At 46.7% G+C, this 16,145-nt stretch overlaps 1 protein-coding gene across 1 annotated transcript; it reads left to right on the forward strand.

Moving 5' to 3' along the window:
* Positions 1-515: 515 nt before the first annotated feature.
* On the forward strand, positions 516-10,385 carry RPS15A (ribosomal protein S15a). Its single transcript, XM_088476179.1, has 5 exons — positions 516-610; positions 3,807-3,944; positions 4,335-4,414; positions 8,335-8,420; positions 10,253-10,385. The coding sequence occupies exons 2-5, from the start codon at positions 3,812-3,814 to the stop codon at positions 10,344-10,346; spliced, it is 393 nt and encodes a 130-aa protein (XP_088332305.1). The 5' UTR covers positions 516-610; positions 3,807-3,811; the 3' UTR covers positions 10,347-10,385.
* The last annotated feature ends 5,760 nt before the right edge of the window (positions 10,386-16,145 follow it).

The raw sequence follows: 16,145 nt of genomic DNA on the forward strand, positions 1-16,145 counted from the left end.
CATTCTTTATGCAGTGCACACACAGGTCAGGAGCTGTCTGTCCCCCAGCAGTTACTAGTAGTATTACAGTACCCTTTCTTTATGCAATGCACACACAGGACAGGAGCTGTCTGTCCCCCAGCAGTCACTAGTAGTATTACAGTACCCTTTCTTTATGCAGTGCACACACAGGACAGGAGCTGTCTGTCCCCCAGCAGTCACTAGTAGTATTACAGTACCCTTTCTTTATGCAGTGCACACACAGGACAGGAGCCTTCTGTCCCCCAGCAGTCAGTGGTAGCACTACCCATTCTTTATGCAGTGCACACACAGGACAGTAGCTGTCTGTCCCCAGCAGTCACTAGTAGTACTACAGAACCCTTTCTTTATGCAGTGCACACACAGGCAGCACTGCACAGCTGCTATTCATGAATTTCACATGTAGGTTATTGTAATCGATAAACGAGCGTCGTTTCCATAGTACGGCACATCTTGATAATATCGGCAATAGATATTTAATGCCTGCAGTCTCAGAAAGACAGTGGAAATAAAAGAGTCTCGCGAGAGCGCCGTAGTTCCCATCTCTCCCCGCGCTCTCTCTCCTCCCTCTTTCCGCCATACTGCAGAGCCGGTGAGTAAGGCAGAGCCCCGGGCCCGGCTACAATCCACCCTATACTGCGGCCATCCCGGCCTCGGCAGCCGCACCGACGCTGTCGTCGCGTTATAGAGACTCGGCGCTTTCGGGACTGTTCGGTATGGGGAAGGTCTGACCTTCGGTGCCGCTAATACTGTGCATAAAGTTGGGACCGGGTCCCTGCTGCCTCCCGTCTGGTTATGGAGCCTGGTGGAGTTGGCAGCGCCGGAACCGGGCGCAGAGCGTTACCGGAGCTCCCCAGTGCACTGTCCTGGACATCTGAGTGCTCGCCGTGCTCGTATACTGTGTTATATGGCGGATAGTCATTGGTGACTTGGACAATGGGCTAATAGTGCCTCATACCTCTAATACTACGGTGTAGGGTCATTGGTAGTACACAATGTGGGCTGATGGGTTTCCATACCCCAGTGCTGCTGTGTAAGGCAGGGTTTCCCAACTCTAGTGCTCAGGGCCACCTAGCAGTGCATGTTGTACAGATCTCCTCAGTGTCACAAGTAAAACACCTGTGATTGTTTTAAAATGTCAGCCAGTAATGAGCCAGCCTGTGTACCCCCAGGGAGACATGCACTGTTAGGGGTCCCTGAGGATTTAAGTGTGGAAGCACTGGTGTAGAGTCATACTAGTAATACATAATGTGAGCTAATGGTGCCTCACAATACCCCTGTGCCTGTTTACTGTGTGTTCACTGGTAGTAATGTGGGCTAATGGTGCCTAATTCCCTGTGCTGTATGTGGTAATACATAATATGGGCTAATGGTGCCTCCTACTCCTTATGCTAGCTGTGTAATCACAGGTAATATGTTATGTTCAATGATTGTCAATATTCTCTACTTTGTGTGATCACGGTTGATACTTAATGTGGGCTAATGTTTCCTCATACCCCCTTATGCTAACTACATATGATCACTGGTAATACATTTGGTGGCCTTGTAATAGCTCTGTTTGATCAGATTGTAAGGAGTCACATTTGTTCCCTCGGTAATGTCTATATCCCCTTCCTGGAGAGGACCCTGATGTCGTCATTCCCTACTATCCAAGTGGTCATGGAGGGGGATATAACCATGTAGTGAGCCTGAAGCGTGGCGTGTGGACAACTTTCTTTTTTAAATGGGGACATCTTGTTTAGCTGGCCTTCATGGGCATGAACTGCACTTCCGCCCTCACTCGTGTCACTTTCAGGTCCCTAGCTTGAAGGGGAAATAAGCTCTACCTTGTTCCCTCCTCTGTTTATGATTTGACACACATTGTAGATGTCCCTGCTTCCCAAGATGCTAGTATGCATGCCCTCTATCTGCCCTGGCACTGAGCTTCCTTATTATATTGGGGGAAAAGTATCAATTGTTCTGAAGAGTAGAGAAGTTGCCCATAGCATTCAATCATCTTCTAGATAGCATTTTAAGTCTACCTATGAAATGATGGGTAGAAGCTGGTTGCTGTGGACAACTTAACATTCGTCAGAAGGCTTGATGCATCTCACCCATAGGGCCGTATTCAATTAGGCTGCGAAAAGTCGTAATCGGCAAATTATCTCCGATGACATTTTCGCATGTTTCAATTATCCCTGTATTAAATTTCAGACTTTTCGCCGGTGCGAATAGTCTTTGGAAAAAAAAGGGGATAAGTTTTCACCATGTTTTTTACATGGCGATAAAGGGCAGAATTGGGTTTTAAGGGTGCAGGCTTTAAAAAAAAAAAAAAAAAATTAAATAAATTAGCCTGCACCCTTGGGAATGTCATTAAAAAATAAACTGTCCAACTTTAAAAACGTAATCTGGACACCCATTAAAATTAACTTTAAATTTGGGGTAATAAGAAAAAAATTGGAACAGTGTTTAAAAATGGCCAAATAGGTTCGGGGGTTTTCTACAATAGGCTTTTAGCGGCAGGTGCATTTTTGCAGAATTTAAAAAATATAAGTTTAGGTACTTAAAAATATGCTAGTACCCATTTTTAAGTACCCCAAATTTGATGTGACCACTTAAAAAAAAACAAAAAAATAAACCTAAGTGCTCTTCTTTATCACTTGTTCTAATGTCAGGGGGGGGGGGAAGAAACACCTGCTGTGGCTATTAAAAAAAGGCAGAACACGTACTGCAGAGCTAAACATGGGTACACAGTGAACCCCCATGTCTGGACATCTTTAGGGGGGTCCTAGGAACAAAACCCGAAAATTCCCAAATTTTTTGTGAGCCGCAGGCTCCTGTTTTTGCTGCTTCCTAATTGAATACGGGGATAAAGCGGGCGCGCCCCCGATACTTTATCCACAGAAAAGCTCCGATGTGGAGCGAAAAGTCCAGCACTTACATTTTGCTCCCTATTTGAATACGGGCCATAGTCTGTAAGAACGTCCCTTCTCTGGCTGAGGATGTTATGGCCATAGTGCTGTGTCCCTCAGTAATCTCTTAATTCTGGGCTAAAGTATTGAGCCTAGTTGCCATGTCAGTGTTTCTTACCTTTATGATGCTGCTGGTCAGTCATATTGTGGCTAACACTGGTGTAAAATGTATAGAGATCAGTTTTATTCAGCAAGTCTCTGTGGCTGTCATGCTTTTGTCTATACATTTGTGCAGTTACTAGTACATGTAAAGACAGTATGGCATAATCATAAGAATTGTAACACTATATAGGGGTAGTTTAATTCTGTTGCGGAGCTTTAGCTCCTGGCTAAAGCTTCCTGAGACTCCCTTTTTCCTGCAATAATGACTGGGATTAGCAGCGTTCACCTGCAACTCCTGGGCTAAGTGCTGGGCGCAATGCAGCTGTCATTGTGACTAGCCCCAAAGCCCTAACCAACATGGACTTCTACCTACACCTTTGGGAGGATGTGATCAGAAATCCACAGTAAGTGCAGCCTCAGCGCTAGTTGTTGGATGTAATTGAATGGCTCCTGGAAACTTGGCTAAATTCCTGCTGACTAATTGAATTGCCCCAATAGTCTTAATGCTTTATGTAGAGACTGAGCGTTCTGCTGGTAGATCATGCTTCTGTATTGACACTCTGTGAACACTGATGGTGCTGAATGTCTTCCTGGAGGATGACTAATACCAAATTTGTTTTCATACTCATCAAAGCTATTGTGTATTGTCCCTGATGTGCCCAAACACTGACATTTTCAATGTATATGTGGTAGTCTGCAAAATGGTCACTGATCTAATGCATTGTTTTATTGCAGGCACCATGGTGCGTATGAATGTTCTTGCAGATGCTCTAAAAAGCATCAATAATGCAGAGAAACGTGGTAAGCGCCAGGTTCTCATCAGGCCATGCTCAAAAGTGATTGTGCGATTCCTTACAGTGATGATGAAGCATGGTAAGAAATGTTAGTTTTTTTTTTTTTCCTGATTTAAATAGTTTACTTGTACAGACCTGTCCTTCCCTGCCATTTCTATGCCCCCACTAGTACAATGAACTATTAACTTCAATGTAGCTTATTCTCAGTCTAATTTGTTTTTGTATTTTTAACTGTTCAGTTAGTTTGCTGATTACTTCCTGCTTGTTGTAAGCCTGTCAGCAGGGCCCTCTTACCCTAATGTATGTATGTCTTTTACAACCCAGTAAAATGTTAATGTTGATTCAAGTTGTAAAGCGCAATGGATTTTGCTGCACTATATAAGAAACTGTAAATAAATAAATAAATATTGTAGCTAGCACAAGTGTCTGTTTACTCCAATGCCCTTTCTAATACTTCTGTCTCTTGCAGGCTATATTGGAGAATTTGAAATAATTGATGATCACCGGGCCGGAAAAATTGTTGTCAATCTCACAGGCAGACTTAACAAGGTGAGCATTCACGTTCCCCCTCCTATGGCATTGCCTTAAATTCTAAGCAGAATGATTTTCACTTGCAATGTTAAATAAAAAAATGAACTAATTTCTTTGCTCTTACTAGAGTAAGTAGCAAATAGGGACACTCTAATACCCGTTTTACACCAACCGAATAACCCAGGTTATTGCCGGGTCGATGCTCTGTGTGAACGGCTCCCAGAAAAATTTCCCGGGTTGATTTACCCGGGAATCTTACTCTGGTTGAGAGCAGGGTTGAACACTGGTTGTTCCCGTGTCATGCGGCAGTGTGAACGGGTGCTACCCTGCTTATTTGACCCGGCTTGCTCTGAAAGATGCTGATTGGTGCTTCTGGGGTACTGGCAGATGATGTAATTTGTCAGTGCCCTGCAGAGAGATGCACATGAAGCCATCGCTTGCCTGCCTAACCTGCACCACAGCAGCCTGACCAGCAGCCACAAAAGCAGGCAGGCACACAGCCAGAACAGCAACCTGTAGCAATGCTGTAATCAGTCCCCACCCCTCTCTTTTGTGACCATTTTTGTCAGACCTTAAAACAGACCATTTTAACAACTTCTATAGAGAAAAGCAGGGATTACCCGGGTTCAGTGTGAATGGGGCAAACCCGGGAATAACCCAGGTCAAGTTGCAGTGTAAACGGGGTCTGAAGCCGAGTTCGACCTGGGATTGACCAGTGTTCAAATTCCAGGGTCGAACCCAGGATTTTGGTGTAAAAGGGGTATAAGTTTGTAGATCATTGCAGTGGAAATATTGCCCCTGAATCACATTAATAAACAAGCTATGTAGCATTCTGGTTTCAGGCTGTGCTCCTGTATGAATAGTTATTCAAGCTTTGGGCTGTTGCTTTTTCTTTTCTTCATGACTATCCTACAGTTTTGTAGCACCAGATTTTGAATGGTTCACTGTAGGCCTGTATCATATTTGCTGCTTGTAGAGAGTAATTGCTGGTATATAGGTGTAGATGAATCCAGACTGCAGGTTGATTTGGAGAATGAAAGTTTATTTTAACATGGGTGGTGTATGATTTTACATAAGAAAATAACTTCCAGTCTGTTTCATGGCCCAAATGAGTTTGGAAAGAATTGCACTTGGAGACTTTACAAATATCTTATCTATGTACTGAAAAGGTTGTGATCTGTTTTAAGGTGCATACACACGGTCAGATTTTTCTACAGATCTGCACGATAACTATTTTAAAGTTTGTTCAATCTTTCATAGCTGAAAAAAATCTGACATGTGGGCAACGATGAATGATGCGTGTTCCCGTTTGTCAGATAACGATATCTGATGTGTTTGCAGTCAGACTTGGTCGACTGCATTCTTTTTAATACAGGCTGAAATCGTTCAATCGCTTGCAAATCGTTCATCTGACATAACTGACCGTGTGTATGCACCATTAGTCTGTGTGGAAGGTTACTTAATAAGAATATAGGCAAGGGATGGCTGTTTAGTGAACTAAATGTTTTTACATTTTTTGGTGTTAAAGGTAAAATTGGGAAAATGGTAATTAATTATGGTGCTAATCCAATAATTTTTTTTTTTCTTATGGAGGTACCCTCTGAAACTCCCCTTGCCTCCCTCACTTTTATTGCAGCTAGAAGTATTGTGGTTTGAGCCCTGTAGTTCATACTACACCCTGTCAGTTCTACAATACTGCTGTTACCAGTTTATCAATGGATGGGAATGTGTAAAAAGTGCTAGGTTTGCTTCTAAAGAAAGTGTTACTTTTGAATACTGGATATGAATAGTTAAAACAGCCCTGCTTGGACTTGAGCTTTCCTGGGTGTGAAACGCTAGTGTATAAGGCATTTTTAGTGTTTGCCGTAGTGAGGTTTTCTGTATTTCTGATCACCCAGGTTCGCTAGCTTGGGGGAAGAGGCTTAAAGGTTTGGTCTCATTGGCTTGAGTCTTTAAATTTCATATACTTTTGTTAGGCTGTATAGAGTATCTTGTGTGTAATACAATGCTTATGTGGGCAAATTGTCTACAATGTCTCTAGTAATGAGTACTTTTTATAAAATGACAAGTGTTAAATAAGGTGTGTGTTTTTTTTGTAGATTGAAAGTCTCAGCCACAGGTGGTGATTCAATTGTTTTGGGTGCCCCTCGCTTAGTCTATACAATTTGGGTGCTTGATGGAACAATTACTGCGTTCAGATGCCTAAAGCCACGGGGGCAACTGCTACTTCTTGCCGCCTTCTGTGCGAAGTTCGTGGTTTGGGTACCCTAACTACTTATTTAGACGGGTAACTTGGCGCATTATATACAAATGGGCGCCCAAAAGGAGAAACAATCTAACTGCTCTGTCGGGTGCCTTATTTGTGTAGACTCCATTCCAGCATGGGGCTCGCAAAACAATTGTTTCCCTCATGTTTCTGGCTGGCAAATATGATTGTCTGTCTTATTAATTATGGCAAGCAGATTCCTGGTGTTCCTTGCAAGTGGTTGCAGATTTATTTACAAAGTGTGATTCTAAAACCCTGCACCAATCAGGTTTATGCCTGAAATTTAAAAGGCAATTATTTTGCTAGCGAAACACGACTAGTGAAAGAATTGCCCTTCTGATATATTATGCCCAAAATTTAGAAGTGCTGGCTTTTGGAACCAGACTCCTAGTAAATAAACCCCTATGAGGGGTATTCAATATGAAAGGTTAACTTCCCTGGCGAAGATAACGTTTCATGTCAGTTTTTTTTCTGCGTAAAGGTATGGTGCGCGCTCCCGCTTATCCCCGTATTCAAAATAAAATTAACGAAAATGGGAAACTCCGAAGTTGGATTTGCATAAAGTTACAAATTTTTCCTTAAAATAATTGGAAGACCCCCCTAAAGTTGTAAAAACATGGGGGAACACTATGGGTACCCCCGTTTTAGCCTTTAATTGAAAGTCGGGGATTTAAATAGCCGCAGCAGGTGTTTTTTTCCCGACATTGAAGAAGTGATGCGGAAGAGCACTTAGGTTATTTTTTTTTTTCGTTTTTTTTTAAGTGGTCCCATCAAATTTGGGGTACATGAAAATGGGTACTAGCATATTTTTAAGTCCCTAAAGTCAGTTTTTAAAGATTCTGCATTTGTGCACCTGCCGCTATAAATCTATTCTAGAAAACACCTGCCGCATACTTGTAGAATAGCCCTGAACCTATTTCCCTATTTAACAATTTTTCCCAATTTTTTTTTGCACCCCAATTTTTACATTTTTTGGGGTGTCCCTATTTTGTTAAACTTTTTTTGACACTACTTTTTTAAATGTCAATCTCAGGGGTGCAGGCTATTTTTTTTAAGCCTGCACCCCTAAACCCCAATTCTGCACTTTTTTTCGACACCTATTCAATAGTGAAAAGTTATCACTGTTTTTTATCAGACTTTTCAAAACTGCGATAAGTCTTTGAAATTGAATACAGTGTAAAACTAAAACCAGTGATATTAACTCAAAAATCGATGTTATCGCACCCATATTGAATACCCCTATATGTCTCTTACAGATGAAACATAGCTCATGTATATACCATAAATCTGTATAAAAAAAGTTTGACCTGGTGAAATAAGGCAACTCACTTTGCATGCATTAATGTTCAATGTCCTGGCTACATATTTACATAAACTTTAAGGCTGCCTTATTTTGATGGGGGAGGACTCATTCCCGCACTATTGCTTAGTGCTGACCCATGCGGCTGGTTTATCTTTTCTAGGTACTGTTCTCAGCCCTGTTACCCAGGGGTGCTACAGGATGCAGCTTGCTATTGCCGCACTGTAACCATTTTAGAATGGCAAACAAGCAACTCTCCCTTGGCCAACCTGGAGTGCTCTTTTAAAATGAAAGAAAAAAAAAAAAATACTGATTCGACTTTACAAAGTGACTGCACAGAAGCATCTGACCTGTGTATATAACTTCTTGCAGTGTGGCGTCATCAGTCCCAGATTTGATGTGCAGCTGAAGGATCTGGAGAAGTGGCAAAACAACCTCCTGCCTTCACGTCAGTTTGGGTAAGTCCCTCAGACATTGGTTAGCCTCCACTTATTTGGCTACCCTAAAGTAAGATTTCTGTTTAGAGACTCATGGCAAAAATGTGGATATTGGGTTTGCCTTAAACAGCCTGATGTCTTCAAACGTTAAATAGTAAAATGACCTATTGACATCCTAATAATGAATGCTGATTCTTTTTTTTTTTTTTTTTTTTTTTAGAAGCTATGACCTAATCAATAATTATTCAAATTAGGGGAGCCAATCCTGTGGCATTTTTGTAATCCTGGTATTTGGATTTGAAACAAATCTCAATACCAGGATTAAGTTGACATTCATTGCCCCCCACTGAAGAATGAGCTGGACCTCACTTGTCGCCTAGCTGCAAGTCTGTCACATGTCTCCGGCTCTTCAACAGACCAGACGTCTGGCAGGAAGAGAGCACAGCCTTCCAGCCCCTGCCTCGCTCACTGTGTGGGCTGGAGTGACCACTCTGGGCTGGTGTGCGGCTGCGTTACCTTAGACTTCACGCCGCTGCATTGCCATTATAGGTCATTGCATGGGCCACACCTGAGCCCCTGGGAGAGCTCAGTGTTGCCTGGGTTAGAAGAACCATAGCTGGAGCACTAATTGCATGCAGATCCAGTTTAATCCCAAAATCATGATAAATGAGTGTCGGGTCCCTACCTGATTCTTGTATGTATTTGAGGCTGAGAATTTCAGAGCAGTGGACTGGCACAGTTAAGCAGGTGCCAGTCACCTATATATTGTCAGCCATAGTTTCAATTTAGTATAAGTAACTGAATATTGATGAGACATGAGATGTTCACTCAGTCCTAACATAACATGAGAAGAAAAGTACAGAACAAATTGTACATTGGAAGAAATGGTTGTTGCAATCTGGTCACGTTGAAGCGTTCTGCAATGGACCTTGCAGTTTAATTTCCCTACCACAGCCCCACAAATGTATACCGGGGACAATTTTTAGTTAGAGACTAAACAATCTATGGTATGAACATGTGGCCACTATATATGTCTTACAGCTAGAACAAACTGGAGGCAGCAGAGGAGACTACCACACTGCATGGATTGTTTGCCATGCACCCAAATATGTGCCTTTTTAATTAGAAAGTGAGAATATAGTGTGTTTATTAAATGGCTTTAGAATGTAGTTTATATCCTGGGTGAGTTAAATTAAAATTCCAAATTTCAGTCTGTTTTTGTATTTGCATTTACCTGAGGATACCAAACGCCACCATTACAGTCCATGTTTTAATGCTATCCATGCTTGCACACAGGTGATTTAGTACCTCAGTCAATTTGATTTAGCCATCTGGACTCAAGCATTTAGAGTGTTAAAACCTTGACTGTAATGGCAGTTTGGGAACCTCTTGCCTACAACCTTTTTTTTTTATTTTTTTAATGCAGTCACTTAGTATATGTGGGCATTTTAAAAGCTATGGTTAAGCCTCCGCTTGATGTATCATATCCGGTGTATAGTAGCATAAAATGTCAAGCCCAGCCAACATGTGGCTGTGAAACTGCAAGTTCCAGCATACCTTTCCACCAATCGGCTGGTACAGCATGCTGGAAATTGTAGTTTCACAACAGCAGGCATGCCACAGGTTTAATTTAAATATAATTTATATCATAATTATTTTGGGCATGTTCTGAATATCTGCCATTTTGTGCATTATCTAGTACAATTTTAATTGTGCAAAATCTCTTCTCTTCAGTGGAGGAATAACTTACTGTGGTACATCAGTAAATAGGCTACTATAAAGCCCTGTTTTCTCTCACTAAATAGTTTTTAATGGAATGTTTCTCTATACTTAGTCTGACCTTCTTGTTACAGGTATATTGTGCTTACAACTTCAGCTGGCATCATGGACCATGAAGAAGCAAGGCGAAAACACACAGGAGGCAAAATCCTGGGATTCTTTTTCTAACACTTAAAACAGGCAGGACAATAAATTTATCAGAAACCATGCGTTTTTTTCTGTTTATTACATATTCACTCTGGCCTTGTTTCAGGATGTGGGAATAGAAACTGTCCAGATAAGTGCTAATTCTGTTACAAGGGTGACATGCCTCTAAGATACCATGGCTTAGTGCTCAGGCTGTCTGGGTAGAGGATGGCTGCCTGTACCAAAAGCCATATTTGCTACTTGAGAAAACTGACCAACATTTTGTGGTTAATCAAAGTAAAACAGTGACTTGATCACTTGTTTTTCTCCTTCAGGGTCCACAGGGTGACCTTGGGGTATAGCTGGATCCTCGGGCACCACGGAGCTAAAGCTTTCAGCTGCTCCCAGGATGCACTTGGGTCCAACCTCCCCTATACCTCGCCCCCGAGCCACAGGCACCTCAGTTTAAGATGGTGCTCGGCCGGAGTCGGGTCACCCTGCGGGGGGGGGGGGGGGGGGCTGCAGGAGCAGCCCCCCTAAAGCTTTTTTAACTTAGTTAAATTTATTTATTTTTTTGACTAGTTTTTTTCTCCAGAGCGGCAGCGCTGGGCTGTCTGTACAGACGCCCACGCTGCCGCTCCTTCTCCCTGCTGGCGCCGCGACGCCAGCACTGAACTGGGGATCGCGGCGGGGGAAGCCAGAGTCTGTACTAGCCAGACTCTGGTTTCCCCCGGGACTGCTGCCGGAAGACGCCGGGGAGATCAGGTAAGCCGCGCACCGCTGATTAGCGGCGGTGCGCGGATTCCTTGTAAATGCAGTCCCATGCCCCCGGTCTAGGGGACAGACCGGGGGCGGCGGGCCCCCCCTCCATCGGAGGCATACCCCGCCAGACCACTAGACCACCAGGGTAAATTAAGCGGCAAGCGGGATGCCGCAACCTTGGGGGTTAAATATGCTAGCCAGGGGAGGAAGCCTTCCCTGTCAGCGGCTCCTCCCCTCAGCTCAGCGCGCCTTTCAGCACGGAGTCTAGCGTCGCTGAGCTGCAGTTACTCGGCCACTCCTCCTCTGGGGTCTCCAGCGGCCATTTTCTTACTGGCAGCGCAGATCTTCAGGGAGCACGCGGACCGGTCCCACTGTGTACCTCTCCCCTGCAAAAGGACAGTGTACACAGCACTATAGCCCTCCCAGACACTGAATCTGGGAGGTTGATTGTAGTGGAAAGGTGCAGTGAGTATATCTTCTCTGCATGGTATGTGACTTTTGCTAGTGCTGCCTGTCTGTTTTTTTTCTACTTGCTGTCAGCTTATACCTATCCCTTTCCTTCTCCTACAAGCCCTACAGGTGTGCGGGTGAAGGGTGTTTCTACTGACCTCACCTATATAGATCACGTATTTGTGAGGTCCGTTACATACAGTTGTGTGCTACACAGTACCATATTGTGGGCTGTTGTTCAGCACACTGGTGAGTGCGCACGTTTTCTTCCTAAGTCATGTCTGAGGAGGAGATTGAGCACTCCGGGGCTCCAGCATTGTTCCCCTGCAGGCGTTGTTCTGCAGGAGTGGATAGGGAAGATTTGTCACAGGACGGCCTGTGCGGACGGTGCCAGGCGCTCCCTGGTATGTCTAAACCTCCCATGTTGCAGGAGCCACCATGGGCGATGTTTTCCCAGGTGCTGGTGTCCATCGCGGACCGTCTGTCGGTCCCGACTGCCGCCCCTACTAGGGCGTTGCCTCTGCCTGCCATCCCCCATTCCCCGGGTGTCCCACAATTGCAGACTCCCCCGGGGTCTCAGCCTGTTGGTCCCTATGCGGGGTTGCCAATGTATATTCAGTCCACCCCTGTGGCACAGCAGGCTGTGGTGCCGTTTCGGGCTCCTGTGGCAGCTCCTCCACCCTGGGTGGATGCGCTTTCCCACACTGTCCAAGATTTGAGGTGCAGGATGACTCAGTCCAGGAGGTAGACACTAAGTCTTCCATCAATGTGCGGGCTCTGGTTAAGGCGGTGCGGGCCATTCTTCTGATTGAGGATGAGGCACCCGCTCCCAAGTCGAGGTATCCTAGTTTTAAAAAAGCTAAGGTTACTTCTGCAGCGTTCCCCTTGTCTGATCAGTTGACTGATCACATGGCGGTGGCCTGGCAGACACCCAGTAAGCGTTTCCTGCCACAAACGCTTGGCGTCCAATTATCCATTCCTGGAAGCGCATTGTAAGAAATGGGAAACTCCGCCTGCAGTCGATTCCCATGTAACACGCCTCATCAGGAGTGCTACTTTGCCATTGCCGTCTATATCCTCGCTGAAGGATCCTACGGACAGGAAGGTGGAGACTTGTCTAAAGTCTATTTATTCTCTCAGGGGCTGTAGCCCGGCCGTCCATGGCCATCTCCTGGGTGGCCAAGGCCATTGAGGGGTGGGCCAACGCCTTGGAGGACACGTTTACGGATGAAGCTCCGGACGTCCAGAGGGCGTTGTTAGGACAGATGAGAGATGCCGCCTCCTACATTGGAGAAGCATCGTTGGATGCTAGCCTGTTGACCTCTAGGGTTTCGGCAGCAGCAGTGTCTGCTCGTAGATCCTTGTGGTTGCGGTCTTGGAGAGCAGACGCGGATTCAAAGAAAGGCTTGGAGGCCTTACCTTTTAATGGAGAATTACTATTTGGTCCGGACCTGGACAAAATAGTACATACCCTGGCAAAATCCAAGTCAGCCTTCCTCCCTTCAGCTACTACACCTGCTAAGGTCCGGAGCTCGGCCATTCGTTCCTTTCGGGTTCAGGGCAAGGCAAAGGGTCAGTCCTTCCCGAGGCAGTCTGCACCCAAGACCGCCTCAAAGCCAAAGAAGCAAGCCTGGAGTGCTAGGCGCCCTTCCAAGCAAGAAGATAAGCCTTCTGCGTGATGGGATGGGCCTCCCTCTGGGGGACCCCAGAGTGGGAGGCCGACTTCTTCAATTCGCCCAGTGCTGGCACAATACCGCCACGGATGCCTGGGTGCGAGAAGTGGTCTCCCAGGGGTACGCCCTGTCTTTTCGGCACAGGCCGCCTGGCCAGTTTTTTTGCACAAGTCCTTCTCAGGACAAAACCAAGGCCTTGCAGGTTCAGGAAGCCATAGAGGCCTTGTTGACGGCGGGGGTCATTATACCCGTGCCACAGTCTCAACGTGGGATGGGGTATTACTCTACGCTGTTTCTGGTGCAGAAACCCAATGGCTCTCATCGCCCCATCCTCAATTTGAAGTCCCTGAACAGGTTTCTCAGGGTTCCCAAATTCAGGATGGAAACTTTGCGTTCCATCATTCTGGCGATGGAACCGGGGGACTATATGGCCTACCTCCATGTGCCTATAGCAACATCGCACCAATGGTTTCTGCGGTTTGCTATTCTCCACAACCACTACCAATTCAGGGCTCTACCCTTTGGTCTCTCCACGGCACCAAGGGTATTTACCAAGGTGATGGCGGTCATGGCGGCTCATCTTCGGAGCCAGGGAATACGGTTGCTACCGTATCTAGACGACGACCTCTTGCTGGCACGCTCCCCGGAGGTACTGATCCAGCATCTCCACCTGACGGTCGCTTGTCTACAGGCGCACGGCTGGTTGATCAACTGGAAGAAGTCCTCCCTCATCCCATCACAGCGGATGGTTCATTTGGGGGCCCTGCTGGACTCTCGTCAGCAACGGATTTTTCTGACTCCAGAGAAGGTCTCCTCCTTACAGCTGCGGATTCACAGTTGTCTGAGCAGTGGCTGAGTGTCGGTGCACTCAGCGATGAGAGTTTTGGGGTCCATGGTGTCGGCATTCGACATGGCGGAGTTTGCCCAGTTCCATTCCAGGCCCCTGCAGGGGCTGATTCTTTCGGAATGGAACGGATTGCCACACAGGATCCGCTCTCAGATGCTGGTGTTGTCCTCGGAGGTGCGTCTGTCCCTAGCCTGGTGGCTGCAGTCGGCTCATCTCCTAGAGGGGCGCCCCTTTTGGATCCCGGAATGGGTTCTGCTCACGACAGATGCCAGTCTCCGGGGTTGGGGGACGGTGACAGGCTCCTTGTCACTTCAGGGTCGTTGGTCGGCGGAGGAAGCGCTTTTTCCCATCAACCTACTGGAACTGCGGGCAGTATACAGAGCCCTGCAGTTGTCCGGCACCGCTCTTCACGGAAGGGCCGTTCAGGTGCAGTCAGACAACGCCACCACGGTGGCGGACATCAATCACCAGGGAGGGACTCGCAGTCAAGCTGCGATGTCGGAGGTGTCCCGCGTCCTGGCTTGGGCGGATCGCTATCTTCCAGCTCTCTCGGCAGTTTTCATCCCAGGAGTCCTCAATTGGGAGGCAGACTTCCTCAGCCGTTACGACGTGCATCCCGGGGAATGGTCGCTTCATCCAGAGGTATTCCAACTACTCGTGGACAAGTGGGGGCTGCCAGAGCTGGACCTGATGGCGTCCCGTCCCAATCACAAGCTGCCTGTGTACGGGTCAAGGACAAGGGACGCAGGCGCAAGTCTGATAGACGCGCTGTCGGTGAAATGGCTGTTTCAACTGGCTTACTTGTTCCCTCCGATATCTCTGCTGCCTCGGGTCCTGCGCAAGTTCAAACAGGACTGGGGCACACTGATCCTGGTGGCCCAGAAGGCCGTGGTACTCCGATCTGCGGAGCCTGTCCATCGACGCTCCGTACCTCCTACCTCAACGGCGGGACCTGTTGTCTCAGGGGCCCTGTCTTCACCCGGATCTGGGTTGACTATCTTTGACGGCGTGGCTCTTGAGACAGCCGTCCTGAGGTCTCGGGGCTTTTCTAGCTCCATTATTACCACCATGCTGAGGGCGCGCAAGCCTGCTTCCGTGAGGATCTATCACAGAGTGTGGCACACTTTCTTTCAGTGGTGCGAGGCCAGAAACTGATCCCCAGGTGTTCCGGGTTTCGCGTATTCTGGCTTTCCTTCAGTCGGGTTTGGACTTAGGATTACGTCTTTCCTCGCTGAAGGTGCATTTAGGATTACGTCTCTTCGCTGAAGGTGCATGTGTCTGCTCTGTCGGTGTGGTTCCAGCGCAGGATCGCTGCTATGCCGGACATGCACACCTTTTTCCAGGGAGTTTTGAGAATCCAGCCTCCCTTTGTGCCACCTGTGGCCCCGTGGGATTTGGCGGTGGTTCTTCGGGCCTTACAGGGTCTGCCTTTTGAGCCCTTGGAGTCAGTGGAGCTCAAGTGGCTAACTTTTAAAACTGTTTTCCTCTTGGCAATTGCTTCTGCCAGGAGGGTTTCAGATTTGGGGGCGCTTTCTTGTCGTCCCCCTTTTCTGATTTTTCATCAGGACAGAGCGGTGCTTTGCACTCGTCCTGAGTTCCTGCCTAAGGTGGTTTCCAGGTTCCACATTAATCAGGAAATTGATGTTCCAGCCTTTCAGTCGCCTGATCTTTCGGCTGGGGAGGCTTCCTTAGACGTTGTCCGTGCACTCCAGGTTTATGTGGACCGGACTAGTTCTGTGAGGAAGTCGGATTCTTTGTTTATCCTCTTTGGTTTTCACAAGAGGGGTTGGCCTGCCAACAAACAGACTCTAGCCCGTTGGCTTCGTTCTGTTATTATTGAGGCTTATATGCAGGAGGGTTTACCTGTTCCAGCCTCTGTTAAGGCTCATTCCACTCGGTCTGTGGGCCCTTCTTGGGCTGCTAGCCGTGGCGCCTCTGCTGTTCAGCTCTGTAAGGCGGCCACCTGGTCTTCCATTCAGACCTTTTTGAGGTTCTATGCGTTTAACACCTTTGCCTCTAAGGATGCATCCTTTGGGCGCCGGGTTCTATCAGCACAGGAGCTTCCCCGCCCTTAGTTGGACTGCTTTGGGACATCCCCAAGGTCACCCT

The sequence above is a fragment of the Taudactylus pleione genome, unplaced genomic scaffold (assembly GCF_031769625.1).
Source record: "Taudactylus pleione unplaced genomic scaffold, aTauple2 ptg000184l, whole genome shotgun sequence".
NCBI lineage: Eukaryota > Metazoa > Chordata > Amphibia > Anura > Myobatrachidae > Taudactylus > Taudactylus pleione.

Excerpts from the sequence above, each read along its gene's own strand:
- RPS15A (XM_088476179.1), top strand. The coding sequence starts at position 3,812 with ATGGTGCGTATGAATGTTCTTGCAGATGCTCTAAAAAGCATCAATAAT. Across the intron at positions 4,415-8,334 it reads TCACAGGCAGACTTAACAAG|TGTGGCGTCATCAGTCCCAG; the intron begins GTGAGCATTCAC and ends AACTTCTTGCAG. Across the intron at positions 8,421-10,252 it reads CTGCCTTCACGTCAGTTTGG|GTATATTGTGCTTACAACTT; the intron begins GTAAGTCCCTCA and ends TTCTTGTTACAG.